Below are 17717 nucleotides of genomic sequence, written 5' to 3'. Positions count from 1 at the left end.
AGACTTCCTCCCTCCCTCCCTCCCTCCCTCCCTCCCTGCCTCCCTGCCTCCCTCCCTCCCCCTCCCTCCCTCCCTCCCTGGCTGTGTTGGGTCTTCGTAGCTGCATGCAGGCTTTAGTTGAAGCAAGCCAGCGGCTACTCTGCATTGCAATGCATGGGCTTCTTATTGTGGTAGCTTCTCTTGTTGCAGAGCACGGGCTCTAAGTGCACGGGCTCAGTAGTTGTGGCCTGTGGGCTCTAGAGTGCAGGCTCAGTAGTTGTGGCACGTGGGCTTAGTTGCTCTGTGGAATGTGGGATCCTCCCAGACCAGGGCTCAAACCTGTGTCCCCTGCATTGGCAGGCGGATTCCTAACCACTGTGCCACCAGGGAAGTCCCGGACTTCTCTCCTATAATTGAAATCTATCTTACAAACAAACTGACCATGCTCCTACCTGTGGCAAAGCACTCCATTTGTACACTAGATTCTACCCCCTTTCACCCATGTCAATACAGAAATAATCCCTTCTCTCTCTTATTTTTCATGTTCTATGGATCATTCCAATCTTAGCCTATAAACAAGATGCTATCTCTCCCATTAAATAAAAACACAAAAAACAAAACCAAAAAGGAGTCCTTCATTCATCCTTCCCCCTCCAGCAAGTGTGCCAGTTATCAACTGATTGCCCATAACCTCCAGATCACCCTTCCCTGCCTGCTCTAAAACCTAGATTTGGGTCCTCTAAATCGTTTTTCTTTACCAGCTAGCATAATGTTAATCTTTATCAGCAGAGGACACGGGAGAGATACTGCAGGAGCAAGGAGCTATGCTTCCTGGTTCTAATGTACTCATTCAGCAGACTCCTGCAGTGCCATGGTTCTGCAACATGCAGCTCCTAAAGAAAATGGCTTCTCCAGTGTCCAGGTCCTCCAGCACAACAGATTTCTTCAGCACCAGACTCCTGCAGTACATGGCCGCTTGCACCATCCAACAGCCAGCAAATTCTCTCAGTACGCTGCTAAGGCAGTTTTACAGTGGAGTGCCTTCTGGAGACAACTCTCCATGAGGCTCCCTAAAGGGTCTGTTTCCCTAAAGTTCCTGAATGAGAATTTACAGGTTTAACTGGCAGGGCACCACAGACTTTCCTGCCTCCTAGTGATCCATGGCCACACCCTTTCCAACAAGTTCTAGATCTCAGTGCTGAGGGAGGTAGACCCTCTTCTTTGGACACTCCACCTAAGTCCTAGGGTAAGGGCTGTTCCTTCTTTCTACTATTCTTATGTTCTTTAGAGTTCTCTTTACTTTTCACTAGCCAATCCCTTGTTACTCTAATCCCCTGTTATATTTAGTAATTCTTCATAAATACTTTCCCTGCTCAAATTAGTATGTGGTTTCTCTTCCTTCATCAGACTCTGACTGAAACAGCCAGAAATAACAGTAGGGTAAAGGAGAAATAAGTCAAATTTGAAGTGACAGATTTGAGAATCGTCAACACACATGACACAGAAAAGTGTTTTGCTTCTGCATATATATTATAAATATATTTAATTTTGTGGGAAAATTAACATGAAATATCACAGTGACATCAACAATATTCATTTAAAATTTATACTGATTACTTTAATTGTACATTTATTTTATGAAATGTACTTACCAAAATCATAACCTTCTGGAACAATACTTTCATCAACAATACCATTCCTCAGGCTGTCCTATTAAAAGACAAATTGATTTTATTTATATTCGTGTCAATATACCTTTATTCTACAAAATCCTATTATATGCAAAAGAAAAATGCCTAAAAGCAATTAAAAAAATAACTCAAACTTAGCAGAACTTAGCTAAGAAAATATTAAAATAGTTAGACACTATCTCATTAAACTACTATTATATAAGACTGCTCTAGAAATTTTTAAGATATGTGTGTTTATATATATGTGTACAAGCACATACACAAAATTTGACAGAATTCAACATCTATTTATGAAAAAAACTCTCAACAAAGTGGGTTCAGAGTTAACGTATCTCAACATAATGAAGGCCATAGATGGCAAGCCCACAGCTATCATCATACTCAAGGGTGAAAAGCTGAAAGCTTCTCTTCTAATATCGGCAACAAGACAAAAAGGCCCACTTTCACCACTTTTATTCAACACAATATTAGAAGTCCTAGCCAGAGAAATTAGGTAAGAAAAATAAAGGCATACAAATCGGAAAGGAAGAAGTAAAACTGTCACTATTTGCAGATGACATAATAATATAGATAGAAAACCCTAAAGATTCCACCAAAAACTGTTAAAACTAATACTAAATGAATTAAATAAAGTTGCAGGATATAAAAATCAATATATGGAAAACTGAGGTGTTTCTATATACTAATAACAAACTATGAGAAAGAGAAATTAAGAAAAAAATTCCATTTACAATTGCATCAAAATGTAACAATAAATTTCACCATGGTGAAAGACTTGTACCCTGAAAATGATAAGGCACTGAGGAAAGAAAATGAAAAGAACAATAACTGATGGAAAGACATTCCATGCTCATGGATTTGAATAATTATCATTGTTAAAATGTCCACATTACCAAAAGCAATCTACAGATTCAATGCAATCACCATCAAAATACCAAGTGCATTTTTCACAGAAGTAGAAAAAACAATACTAAAATTTGTATGGAACCACAAAGGAACCCAAATAGCCAAAGCAATCTTGAGAAAGAAGAACAAAGCTGGAGACATCATCCTCTCTGATTTCTAACTAAATTACAAAGCTTTAGTAATCAAAACAATATGGTACTGGCATAAAAACAGATACAGATCAACAGAATAGAACAGACAACCCAGAAATCCCATGCATATATGGTCAGTTAATTTATAACAAAGGAGCCAAGAATATACAATGGGGAAAGGACAGTCTCTTCAATAAATGGTGTTGGGAAAACTTGACAGCCATATGCGAAAGAATGAAATTGCACTACTACCTTACATGATAAATGAAAATAACTCAAAATGGATTAAAGACTTGAACATAAGACCTGAAACCATAAAAATCCCTAGAAGAAAACAGGTGGTAATTTCCTTGACATCTGTTTTGGTGACGATTTTTTGGACTGGACAACAAAAACAAAGGCAACAAAAGCAAAAATAAACAAATATGACTACACCAAATTAACGGCTTCTGCACAGCAAATCATCAATTACATGAAAAGGAAACCTTATGAATGAAAGAAAATATATGCAAATCATATACCTGATAAGGGGTTAATATCTGAAATATATAATGAACCCATATAACTCAAAAGCAAAAAAATAAACAATCCAATTAAAAAATGGGCAGAATACCTAAAAAGACATTTTTCAAAGAAGAAATACAGATGGCTAACAGGTACATTAAAAGATGCTCAACAACACTAATCATTAGAGAAATGCAAATCAAAACCACAAAGAGATACCACCTCATACTTGTTAGAATGGCTATTTTCAAAAAGACAAAAAATAACAAATGTTGGTGAGAATGTGAAGAAAAGAGAACCCTTCTGCTCTGGTGGTGGGATGCAAATTGGTGCAGACACCATGGAAAACAATAGCGGAGCCTCAAAAAATTAAAAATAGAACTACCATATGATCCAACAGTTCTGCTTCTGAGTATTTTCCTGAAGAAAACAAAAGCACTAACTTGAAAACATATCTGTACCATGTTCACTGCAGCATTATTTATAATAGCCAAGATATGGAAACAACCTAAATGTCCTTCAAAAGGTGAATGAAGAAAATGTTTTACACACACACAATGGAATATCACTCAGCCATAAAAAAGAATGAAATTGTGTCATTTGTGACAACACAAATGGACCATGAAATAGCTCAGAGAAAAACAAATACTGTATTATCTCACTTCATGTGCAATTTAGGAAAAAAAGACAAACTCATAGATACAGAGAACACACTGGTGGTTGCCACAGGTGGGGAGTGGGGATGGGCAAAATTGATGAAGGGAGTCAAAAGGTCCAAACTTCAGTTATAAAATAATTATTATGTCATGTGGATGTAATGTACAACAGGCGACTGTAGTTAATAATACTGTATTGCATATTTGAAAGTTGCTAAGAGTAAATCTTAAAAGTTCTCATCACAAGAAAAAAAACTGTGTAACTGTGTATGGTGATGGATGTTAACTAGACTTACTATGGTGATCATTTTGCAATATATACAAATATCAAAACATTATGTTGTGTACATGTAACTAATAAATGCTGCATGTCAATTATACAAAAAAAGGCATGTATTTATATGTTTCTGTACAGACACATATATATTCACCTATTTCTGCTAATGGATTTTGCCTAAGGAAAAAAAGGACAACTGACTACAGTATGTTAGATAAATGACAATGAATAAAACCTTATGCAAAATATGATACCAACAAAAGTATATATGCATATATCAAAAAAATTTACTCACCAATGATTCATCATAATTACTAAGATAAAACATCTGAGACTTCACATTCCAATAGGCAAAAAGGTTATCCAATAGGATTAACTGAAAATAAATCAATTTTATTATAAGCCTCATTTTCATTGAAGATTCTTTAACATATGCTTTTTTCAGAATCTCAAATAATTGGTCATATAACAGTTAAGCAAGTAAACACAATTCACAAAAATCCTTATCTATATATTATCATTTGCCTTCCTAATTAAAAGTATCTTTTGTCAAGCCCATGGGTTGAAAAAACATATTTATTTTACCTTACGAAATAGTTTCTCAGTTTCATCATGTAAACATGGAATCCAGTATTGGTCAGTTGTCTGAAAAGGAAAATAAAAAGCAGTAAAAAACTGTCACTTGCATGTGAAATGGCAGAGTGATAAATAGAATCTATCATGCCCTAGACCAAGTTTCCATTAAAATGTCCTTGAAAACAACATTCAGGGGCTTCCCTGGTGGCGCAGTGGTTAAGAATCCGCCTGACAATGCAGGGGACACAGGTTCGAGCCCTGGTCCGGGAAGATCCCACATGCCGCAGAGCAACTAAGCCCACGCACCACAACTACTGAGCCTGTGCTCTAGAGCCCACCAGCCGCAACTACTGAGCCCGTGTGCCACAACTACTAAAGCCTGCGTGCCTAGAGCCCGTGCTCCACAATAAGAGAAGCCACCGCAGTGAGAAGCCCACGCACCACAAAGAAGAGTAGCTCCCGCTTGCTGCAGCTAGAGAAAAAAAAACCCACAGGCAGCAACAAAGACCCAATGCAGCCAAAAATAAAATAAATAAATTTTAAAAAATAATAATAATAACGTTCAGTCAAAGAATATTAACTGAATATTCTGCATTCAAGGATCTCATTGCTTGGTGGAAAAGCAAACTTAGTAAACAAATTACAAACAGGTAAATGCCATTCTGGAGGTTAAATACACAGTACTCAGGGAGAACATGGTGGGAGCCTCAATCTCAGGGATGTGATGGCAAAAGTGATATCTAATCTAATAAGTGACTCATTAACAGAAATTATCAATTCTAAATTCAGTAGGGAATATGATTCACGGTAGGAAGATATTTGAATATATGACATGTTCAAAGAAGTGAAATAGCCCAATATGGCCCAAGAACATATTCAAAACAACGGAAAGAGGTAAAATTAGGTATCTTACCTGGGGACAGATTACAAAGGGATTATAAACTATTTTAAGACAAAACTATGGACTTTATTCTAAGAGCAATGAAAAGTCATGAGGGGAATAAACTGATATCCGAAGCTTATGTTAAAAAGACGGTTTTCATTTTTTTTCTAGAGAACTAAATGGACTAGAACAGTGTTGCTCAAAGTTTTCACACAATTAGGATCACCTGGAAGGCTTTTTAAACTAGATTGCTGGGTCCCAACCTGAGTTTCTAATTTAATATGTCTGGGCTGCGGGACAAGTTTCCAAGGACCTCCAAAACCAGTGGTGAAAACCACTGCTGACACAGTTACCAATCACCTTCACATTGCCAAATCCAATGGCTAATTCTCCACCCTTATTTTTCAGCGTTAACAGTAGCATTTGACAGTTTACCTCACCCAACTTTATTGAATAACTTTTCATTTGACTTTTCTTTTTTCTCTTTCTGCTTGAGGTGGATCCAAGTTTTAAAAACAAATCATACACAAAAGCTTAATGAACATAACAAATAAAAGAATATAATGAAATACTATAGAGCAGTTGAACTGGATCAACTGAACTACACGTGGCAATAAATACACGTCACAAACAATGTGTAGAGAAAAAGGGAACTTACAGAAGAATCACATAACATATTTATGTAAACTTTTAAAAATCTACCAAATATTACACAGTTTTAATGGATATATTATATAAAGTTTAAAAACTTAGGATGTTTATCTCTTGGGTGGGAGAGAAGAGTGGAGTGGAATACAAAAGGAATTTATACTTTATTCATAACAACTTATTCTTTAAAAGTATTTAAAACTTAATCTAAATGACAAATTCAACAATCATGCCTTCTGGATATGAGCAAATGTTTCATAATTCTCTATGTGCTCCTATACTTTTAAAATTTCTCAATTTGAAAAATCAGACAGGAAGAAAATATGCCACGATTATTAATAATAGTGATGATAAAATGATTTGTTTCTTTAGGCTTTTCATGACTTATCAAAGATTCTGAAATGAACATTACTTTTATTTTGTACTTATGCATTTAAAATTCAGAATAGATTTTTAAAGAAAATAAGTATCAAATATCATAATTGGCAAATAATAATAGTCTCTCACATTTGAAACTAAATTTGATTGTCAACCATTTTTTGAACTGTAAAACTACCTACCCTTAGTTCCAATCCAGTCTATGCATTTCCTGTACCACTTCTATATAGATACCTACTCCTGATTCTGGCATATATTAACAGTAATTACTAATTTAATTAACTATACTGCAAAATTAAATATGGTTGAACTTCTTTTTAAACAAAGTACCTGCATGCTGAGATTTTGAAGGGAAATACCAAATGACAGTGGGTTGTCTCGGTTTGTGACCTAAAGAGGAAAACAGAGTAAATTTTACTCAGATTTTTAGTAGTTGTATAAAATTCATATTATAGAAGAACTTCACTTTCTGGGAAGTATGCTATTTTGAACATTCAGAAACATATTCCTACTTTCCGGAATAATTTTTATTCCTATATTTTTCCTAATACTAATTAAAATATTAAGTATCAATGTATTAGTGTAGTACAACAATACATCTGCATAATGTTTTTCAGTCTGCAAAAAAAGAAGTTTATAAAAAAAGTGATTGACCCTCACAATAGAACTATGAGAAGCCAATGATTATGTGTTTGAGAGAATACACGATCTATTTGACATCAAACAATTAGTTAAGTCTAGCTCTAATGATTCCTAGACCATTGCTCTTTCCAGGAAGAAAACACAGTATAATTTAAAGTATTTTAAAAATATATAACTGCTAAATTCATAACTCCCATTTATCAAAGGTGGTTATAATATAAGCAAGGCATTTACCTTCATTATCTGATGTTTGAACATTTTAGGAAAGTGTAATCAAGGCACTAAGGACTGCAAATTACAACTATAATTATAAAAAATAAAGATAATGTCATCTTCAGCTCTATATCCCTCCACTTCCCAGCATCTCATAAGTTGACCACTACAGAGCAGGTGTCAACAAACAGTAAAATAAATATAAACCATTATCACCTATTAAAATACTTACATCATCTTCATAGCGAATATGGATGTTGGAAATTTTCACTTGAAGATTTTTTATGATCTGAGTAATTAATTTTTCTGTAAAAGTGTCCTGTTTCTCCACCCGATGTTTTTCTACAATTGCAAATATCCATTTTTGATTTGAATGAAAAATACACTCTATGTGTATACACTTATTGAGGTAACATAACTGTTACCTGTTCAAGAAATATATCTGTATTTGTAAACAGAACACCAAAAGCCTGCTTTCCAGAAGCCTTACATACCAAAAGGCTTTCACAGGTGACTAAATGCACACAGTTTTCAAAAGCCACTTTCTTATCCAATCAAACTAAAGCCAAATATGTAGAATTTACTGTCATCAAATTTTATAATTTCTGTTAGCTATACCTGAGTATATAAGGACATAGAAAACAATAAAGATTATTAGGTAAGAATTATGATAGGCTTATATTAGAAGAGCCAGAAACAGTAGCAAAGAATGAATCTCTGCTAAAATTTATGCTATCATCATAAGTTGTCTGTGGTTAGAAGTAAAAAATAGCTGAATATGCTCCTTCCCCAATGAATACAAAATAGGAAGATATAAGATCCTTTCCCTCTCTCCTTTTAAGCAAGGATGAAGGAAGTTCATCATTTGTTTCATTTTCCAAAATGAGATAAACTATCTCTTCAATACTTTCCAGGGAAATATAAAGAATTGAGGTTCGTAATTTCTTTTTTAATATGCCTGTGATAATCACTAATTACTAACGTTTTTGCCCCCACTTGAAAATGCCAATGAAGGTGATCTCCTTTCCCATTTCTAGTTCTATTTCACCTGTATCTACATATTGTCTATCTTTTCCTCTAATGACCTACTACTCCCTAATTCAGCTGACCCAGAAGGTCTCAGATAAAAAGTTGATGAAGATATCATATGTACATCAAAGACAAGTGTGAGTGAACAAGAGATAAGTGAATATATTTGAATATATTGAAAAGGACTTTAGAATTAAAAAGTGCAAAGTAGAATATAAACTCTTCGAAGACAGAACATTTTATTTTAAATGCTGAATGAATCCCACCACTACCTAATAAAATCCTCTGCTCTATAAATTTATTCAGTCATTCAATTAAATGCTAAATCTTTCTTTCCCTACCCACTAGTTTCTTTCTGACTTCCTTATCTGGCTCTGATTCCATAATAAATTATTTCACCAACACTTTAAACTCTGAGCTCTCTTTTTTCTCCTTTTCCTCTGTCAGTAAAGCTCCAACCCTGCATAAAACCAGCAGTCTACTTTTTATATAAACGTGTATGCCTTGCCAGGTGAGTACTGGAGGAGAAAAATTACAACAGAACAGACTGCAGCTACTGCGAGTTAATCATTACCAACTTCAACTCACCAGCAACCTTACTACATTTCTCCAGTCAACTTGTTCACACTCTCCAGGATAACTATTACAAAATTCTTTTTGATACTCTTCAAAGGTCCAACAACCCTTCCCACTGCTCTCTTTACTCTTAGCAAATGACCTTACAACTATGGAAAAAATAGAAGCTTATTTTCTGCAATCATCACTCAATCAAGACAGCTTTTTTTTAAGGTGACCAATGACCTCCATGTCATAAATAAAACAATTATTTCTTAATCCTCAATTTACCTGATATCTCAGCAGGATCTGACATATTCTTTGCTTCCTAAAACACTCTTTTCCCATGGAGATATAATCTCCAAATTTCTTTCTCCTTATCTAACCACTCTTTCTTGGTCTGTCTTTTTTTTTTTTTTTTGGCTGTTTTCCTCCTCTATACAATCCTTAAATGTTGGATTTCCTTACGGCAGGCTCAGTCCTAGAAATGTTTCTCTTCTCATTCTGTACTGTTGCTGCAGGGAATCTCATTCACACCTTATAGCCTGAACTATCATCCTAATGCTGACAACTCTCAAAAGTATACTGGATAAAGTCAGAAATGAGATATAATCACAGAGAAGTTGGTACATTCAGTAAACTACAAAGGTCAGTATGGCTGGAACAAAGAACAGAGAAGATATGAAAGGGATGGGGCCAGTAATGAGGCTGGAAAGGTAGACAGGATTCAAATCATAAGAGCTTTTATGTATCCTGTTGAAGAGTTCAAACTTCTACCTGATAACAGTAAGGTATAACTGATGTAATTTAAGCATGGTTATTTATATTTTAGATTTAAGTATAAATAAGAGGGACTTCTGATTAAACATGAGTTGCATCTATTTTTCTATTCCTCAGTAAAAGTAAAGGCAAAAGTAAAGGGGGAAAATGGATAAATCTCCAAGACCAAAAGAAAAAGAGTGTAGAAGAAAGAATGAATAAGAGAGAACCTCAAAAATTTAGAAGCTGGAAAGTAGACAACATGACAGAGGAAGAAATCTGATCCTAAATGCCCATAAATGAAGATGCCAATTGGATTTGGCAGGAGTTCTTGCATATGACACCAAAGGCACAGAAACAAAAGAAAAAGTAGACAAATTGGACTTCATGAAAATTTAAAAATCTTGTACATCATAGGACGCTATCAACAGAGTAAAGAGGCTACCCAGAGAATGGAAGGTAACTTGCAAATCATATATCTAATAATGGATTAACATCCAATTATATAAAGAACTCCTACTATTCAACAATAACAACCAAAAAAACAATTAAATGATAGGCAAAAGACTTGAACAGACATTTCTCCAAAGATAACATACAAATGGTCAATAAGCACATGAAAAGATGCTAAAATACTAATTTTTACAGAAATGCAAGTCAAAACTACACGAGATACCACTTCATCCCATTAGGACCCTATTATCAAAAATATAGAAAACAACAAATGTTGGTGAGGATGTGAAGGAAATGGAACCCTGGTGCACTGCTTGTGGGATTGTAAAATGGTACAAGTCCCTGTAGAAAACATTATGGCATTTCCTCAAAAAATTAAAAATAAGAGTAGAATTACCATATGATCCAACAATTCCACATCTGGGTCTATACCCAAAAGAATTAAAAGCAGTGTCTCAAAGGGATATTTGTACACCCATGTTCAGAGCAGCATTATTCACAATGGCTGAAGCACAGAAGCAACCCGAGTGTCCACTGATGGATGAATGGATAAGCAAAATGTGGTATATACATAAAACGGAATATTATTCAGCCTTAAAAAGGGAATTCCAACATATGCTACAACATGGATGAACCTTGAAGACATAATGCTAAGTGAAATGAACCACTTGAAAAAACATGAATACTACATGATTCCACTTACATGAGTACTGAGAATAGTCAAAATCATAGAGACAAAAAGTAGAATTGTGGTTGCCAGCGTCTGGGGATAAGGGGGGAAGAATGGGTGGGTTATTGTTTATTGGGTGTAAAGTTTCAATTTTACAAGATGAAAGAGATATGAAGAGATATGGTGGTGATGGTTGCAATACAATAAATGTACTTAATACCACTGAACTGTACACTTAAAAGTAGTTAAGATGGTAAATTTTGTTATATGTATGCCACAAAAAAAATTTTTTTTAAAAGAGGATGGGGGTAGGAATGAATGACAACAGAGAGAAAAACATAATTACAAGAAGTGTTGCCAGGAAATGTGTTAGATCTCCTTTAATGTTCTTTTACCTGTTTGTCAGCAGGTAAACTGTTTATTATTGCATTTTTTAATTTAAAAAAATAAATGCATGGCAAGGGTATTTTGATCAGTACACATATATTTCTTTTAAGATGCTTAGCTATCAAATGAAGGACAGAGGAGCATAAGGTAAGCAGATGACAAGGTTAGGAAAATGACTTTATGTTTAAAGATAAGGGAGGCAACATTATATTTATATGCCAAAGAGAAAGATTCACTAGAAAGAGAAGTTAAGAGTCAGAGTATAGAGCGTAGGTGTTGATGGTGACACCATTGCTATCACTAGCATAAATGGAAAGGGATTAGATTTCTGCGGGACATCTCTGTCACTGACAAAAGAAGTGGATTGAAGTAATGGACCATTTTGGTCTAGGCTGAATAGGAATGGATGTGAGCCAGAGGGTAAACAGATTTGGGAAAATATATCAAGAGACTAAGTAACTCCAAAAGGTGAAGAATTGATACAAGTGGAATAAGAAAGAGAAGACAAGAAAGGTAAGAAAATATACTTGATGAAATTAATTACTATAGTTAAAATCTAACCTTACTCTTATAAGCTAGGGATATTATTTGCACTAAGGTAAATTTCTATAAGGTAAAATTTCTGTAAACATGATAAAACATAGAAACCACATTAAAATTCCTCATGTAATAAGATTCTGTCATATTTTTAAAGTAATCTCAGTGCTTCCAGAAGAAAATAATACTCAAATGTGATAAATATTTAGGTCTTTTCCGCTTTTCTTATTACCATTCTTATTTGTTTTTACCTTGATCAGCTACTTTTCGTTTTGCTTCTTCTATCCTTTTCAGTTCCTGTTGCTTTGCTTCAAAGAGTTGTTTTTCTTCTTTTAAAGGATCATATTTTATTCCTACAGGAAGTATAAAAAAGGAAGAATCTTAATTACCTTAAATTAACTCATTCCAAAAAATATCCTAGAAAATAATCACTAACTCACAGTCTGCAAAAATTAGAGTAAAAACCAATTTATGTTGTATTATCAAATACCAAATTTAAATATTAAAAAAACTCCAAAAATTCACCAGAATTATTTGAACAAACATAATTATCAAATATAAAGATTTTTCCATGCACAAAAAAGAGTAACTGAAATGATGTTTAAAATTTGACTTACTAGAAGAAGGCACTATGAGTAAATAAATGTCTTCCAATAGAGCTTCAACTGGTTGGGTATAAAGGTTTTTCCATGGAATTAGAAGATTAAGATTACCTATATGAAAAAAAAAGACAAAAAATATTATTCTTTCAACCTAGATTTACTATCAACTTATTTTCTGTCAGGCATTAAAAGAGATAACAAAGTAGCCTTTGACCTTATGAGCTCATTAACTTTGCAGAAAGCTATTTTACAACCATAAACAAAAAGCCTTTACAGTGATGATTTGAAATTATTTGTACTAGTACTGTTGGAAAATCTACTAAGCCATATTCTAAATATTTACAAATTTCTATTTCTGGTGATATGTACCACAAACATACCAATATTATTCTTCCATTAACCAACAACCCTTGATATTATAATAATGATTTTCCCCAATTCTTACTCAAAATCTCTAAGAAATATCTTTCTCATACTTTAAAAAGGTAGGTTACATTCTTTATATGTGTATTTTTTATATATAGATTTTACATATATATTACATGATATATATATAGTATATACATAAGTATGATTATCATAAGTGTATGTACTAACAAATTTCTATGGTAATAATCAAGGATCCTAGGCAATATTAGAAAATCGTTCCAACTAATGAAAATATTTTACAACCCAATAGCAAAGTATTTTAAAAAGCATTAGATTTCTTGAACTAAAAAATACTATGTAAGGGGCTGATTATACTATTAATTCTAGTTTTATGTATTTACAAAATTTCTATAATAGTTTTTTTCAATATTTTAAAATTTTTTTACAAAGTATGAATCTCTAGATTTAGAAATAGTTGTCATGACTGGGGAAGGGAAAGACTTCTTAAATACACCAGTGTTGCATTAACTGGTTAGTAATACATACCTAGACATGTCACATTACATAACCCCCAAAATCCATGTTTTAAAAAACCCCAAATTGAGAAAAAGATTTCTTCATACTAAGTCAATTCAGAAAAAAACAAAGTACCTGATTTCTAAAAGAGGAATAACTTTCTAAGTTTTAAAATCAGAGAGGACAGTGACCATTTCAAATTTCCATACTATCCAAAATATAACCAAAATGAAGTGAGCAAATTGGGAAAGATAATTGTGACGAATTTGACAGTTTACTTATAAATGTATCAAGCAGACTGCTTACACACATATACACACATACATTAATAATCCAAAAAAGTAAGTGAATAAAAGGACATAGAACAGTGCCACAATAGCATTAAGTATGCAAAGAAACACATATAAAACTAACAATGTACCATTTTTACCATTAAGTTTTTTTTTTCTTTTTAAAGCCAAACTGTTTTTTCCTCTCCTTATGAAGTGCAGGCTTCTTATAGAAAATTTAGAAAATTCAGAAAAATATAAACGAAGGTAATTTCAAAAATCTTCCACATGAAAACAATTACTTTGAAAATACATGAGTATTTATATTTGATATGTATGAAATTCTGCATGCTTAATGAGGAAAACTTTGAAAGATCAGTAAGATTAACAACCCCCATTAATGGCAAGGGGGTTGACAATATGTTCTTATAAAACTGGCTGTACTACTGTACCACTCACTTGGAAATGTGTACTTCTTTCCTTCAACAAATTGTGTTCCTACTATATGCCAAGTATTGTGCTAAGTGAGGATACAATAAAATTAAAATAAAATTTTAAAATTAAATCCACTTCTGAAAAAACTTACTGTTTAGAAGAAAAAATAAATAATGATATAAAAGAATGTCAGGTTCTATGATAGAGATATGCAAACGACACCTTAAATGATTCTCAAGATTATCTTATGTATTAGGTATTAGCGCAGTGTACCTTCTACCACCTTATATTAACACTGAAAATTACCTTATCATCATTTTTAAACATGGTCAAAAAAGAAAAGAAAGGAAAGAAGGTAGGTTCTAAATGAAAGCAGGTCGATTTACTGCCCTTATATATTTTTTTTTAATTTTTCTTGAATTGATGTTAAATTTATATACACTGATTTACAATGAATATAGTTGTAAAATTCAATGACTTTTAGAATATTTTCAAAAGGTATGTGAAAATGTTTACTGTAATATTTTTGTACCAATAGAAATATAAGATTACATTGTCCAAATATGCATTCAATGGATTATTATACTACCTTAAGAAATAAGGGAGGTCAAATTAACATGGATTATGAGCAATCTTTATTAAATATTAACCTAAAAATAGAATATAAAATGATACATATACCATGATTATAGGAAGTCAAAATGTTCACATGTAAACAATCATTTAAAAATCTGCAAAAGTAAATATAGTAGGCGGAAATAAATATATTAGGTGGGTGACATTTTTCCCGTCTTATCTATACTAAATAGTCTTTAAATTGTCGGGGTGGGAGAAAGGAGGGAAACAGAATTTGAGTCTCAGCAATGTAAATGTAAATGATAAAAACTTTCTTTGGCATACAGTCTAATAACAACTATAAGAGCACAAAATTGTGGAGACATTCATCATGTAATTTATATAAGCTTTCAGAACACCTTGTTCCCCAAGTGACACTAAAACACTGCAATAACATTATATAAATTCTACTACACAAATTATCTGTATAAAAAACTTCCAAGTCACAAATAATAACACTATCATCTTGCACAATACTTAAACCAATAAAGTTTAAACAATAAAGTTAAATAAACCAAAATAATTTAAGAAACCAAACATACATGTCTTTATTAAACATGTTAAAACATCATATTTGAATCAATTATTTCTGTTCAACCAATACATTTAATATGTAAACTACACAAACTGGAAAAATAATACAAAACAAGAAAGATAGCACAGTGTTTCCTAGAAAACTTCCAGAGCGGAAACTAGGTTTTTGATTGCTTCCTAGCCATACTGCCTGGATGATCCAGACCCTACTCCTTATACCACATATCCATGGCCAATCGGAATACAGCAAGGATAACTAGTCAGAAACCTAAGAAACTGAGACAATCATGCTATTAGATTTAATGCTTTGATCTCAACTCATTTTAACACTTAACAATATGCATAATTTCACCAGTATTAAACAAGGGATTCATGGACAGCATTTTTAAGTTACACAACTAAGCTCTACATAGATGAAAACACATAATGCTTTTAATTTATTCTCAGAAACATTATAAATATCACATTATAGAGATATTAGACATATTATTCTGGTTGCATGTCCGACAAGAAGGACATTCAAATACTAAGGATAGCTTACCTATATGGCCAACTTTAATTTTAAACGGTACATCCAGTTGACTCTACAAAAAATACACATATGTAAAATATTAGTACATATACAGTTCAACAAAACAGATGACTATTTGTTTCTTCCCAAAATTACTTAAGGGATTTAAGTTAACTTACACCTTCTCTTTACCCTCAACAGTTATTTAAATTTATAAATACATAATTGCAATATTATCTTCAAATCCATAAAATTCAGAGACTGATCACCTTAAAATAACTACAAAAAAGTTCTACAGCAATACTGACCCCTAAGTTACCCATACCAGAATCACTACAGCTTTTACACTGCTTGAAAAAAGGAAAAAGAAAGTGGAAAATTCCACTGTCAGTTTGTATTTGTAAGGAGATTAAACTCCACTTTGCAAAAAACATCCTCAAATAAATTTCTCCCCATTCAATTGGGAAAGGACAACCTTTTCAATAAATGGTGCTGGGAAAGCTGGATATCCACTTGCAAAAGAATGCAGTTGGACCCTTATCTTATGCCATATACAAAAATTAACTCAGAATGAACCAAATACCTAACATAAGAACTAGAACTATAAAACCTTAGAAGAAAACAAAAGGTAAAATCTTCTGGACACTGGATTGGGCAATGATTTCTTGGATATCACATGAAAGGCACAGGCAACAACAACAATTAAATGATAAAGTCAATTTCATCAAAATTAAATTTTTTTGCATAAAAAATTGTACATAACACTGTTAACAGAGGCATAAGACAACCCACAAAATGGGAGAAAGTATTTGCAAATCATATCTTCTGATAAGGGGAAATAACCAAAATATATAAAGAACCGAAACTAAACCAAAAAAAAAAAAAAACTTGATTAAAAAATTAGCAATGCTTTTCAGTAGACATTTCTCCAAAGAACATATAAAAATGGCCAATAAGCACATGAAAAGATGCTCAGCCTCAACAGTCATTAGAGAAGTGCAAAGGAAAACCAAAACGATATACCACTTCATTCCCACTGGGATGGCTGTTATCAAAAACCAGAAAATAAATGTTGTCAAGGATGTGGAGAAATTAGAACCCTCATGCATTGCTGGTGGGAATTTAGGCATACCTTAATTTATTGTACTTTGCTTTGTTGCGCTTCCCAGATACTGTGGGGGTTTTTTTTGTTTGTTTGTTTGTTTTTAACCAATTGAAGGTTTGTGGCAATTCTGTGTTAAGCAAATCTATCAGCGCCACTTTCCCAATAGCGTTATTTATTAATTGAGGTATGTAAACTTGTTTTTGAGAATACAGTATGAGTAAATATAATTTTTATATGCACTGGGAAAAATTCATGTGACTTGCTTTATTGCAATAGTATTCACTTTATTGCAGTGGACTGGAAATGAACCTGCAAAATCTCCAAGGTACGCCTGTGTAAAATGGTTCAACTGCTATGGAAAGCAGTGTGGCAGTTCCTGAAAAGGCTAAACATAAAATAACCAAATAATCCAACAATTTCACTCCTAGGTATTTACACACAGAAACTGAAGGTAAGAACTTGAACAGACATGTATGCTAATGTTCATTGTAGCATTATTCACAAGAGACAAAAGGCAGAAACAACCCAAGTGTCCATCCACAGATAAATGGACAAAATGTGGCATATACATACATTTTTCAGCCAGATAAAGGAGTGATTTTCTGATAAATGCTACAACATGGATGAACCTTGAAGGAATTATGCTAAGTAAACTAGACACAAAATGACAAACATAGCATTATTCTATTTATATGAGGTACCTGGAATAGGCAAATTAAGACAGACAAAAGTAGAAGTTAGCAAGGTATATGGAGAGAGGGAATGGGGAGTTAGGTATTTCTTACTGGTTACAGGGTTCCCCTTGGAGTATCAAAAATGTTTTAGAAATACATACTGATGACAGTTGTACAACACTGTAATTCACGCCACTGTATTCTACAGTAAAA

The 17717-nt window shown here is 33.1% G+C and overlaps 1 protein-coding gene across 6 annotated transcripts in view; it reads right to left on the bottom strand.

The window, feature by feature from the left end:
• The window catches only part of VPS13A (vacuolar protein sorting 13 homolog A), a 244162-nt gene that overhangs the window by 200968 nt on the left and 25477 nt on the right, over positions 1 to 17717 (bottom strand). For all 6 annotated transcript variants that reach the window (XM_079927399.1, XM_079927403.1, XM_079927398.1 and 3 more), the window contains exons 3-10: positions 15756 to 15798; positions 12492 to 12587; positions 12126 to 12227; positions 7717 to 7826; positions 6960 to 7019; positions 4730 to 4789; positions 4440 to 4520; positions 1632 to 1689 (exon numbers count right to left, since the gene is read on the bottom strand). In XM_079927399.1, coding sequence (XP_079783525.1) covers positions 1632 to 1689; positions 4440 to 4520; positions 4730 to 4789; positions 6960 to 7019; positions 7717 to 7826; positions 12126 to 12227; positions 12492 to 12587; positions 15756 to 15798 — 610 coding nt within the window. The remainder of the gene's footprint in view (positions 1 to 1631; positions 1690 to 4439; positions 4521 to 4729; positions 4790 to 6959; positions 7020 to 7716; positions 7827 to 12125; positions 12228 to 12491; positions 12588 to 15755; positions 15799 to 17717) is intronic.

This window comes from Stenella coeruleoalba, assembly GCF_951394435.1.
Source record: "Stenella coeruleoalba genome assembly, chromosome: 7".
Classification (NCBI taxonomy): Eukaryota; Metazoa; Chordata; class Mammalia; order Artiodactyla; family Delphinidae; genus Stenella; species Stenella coeruleoalba.
This window is presented reverse-complemented; position numbering and strand designations above follow the sequence as displayed.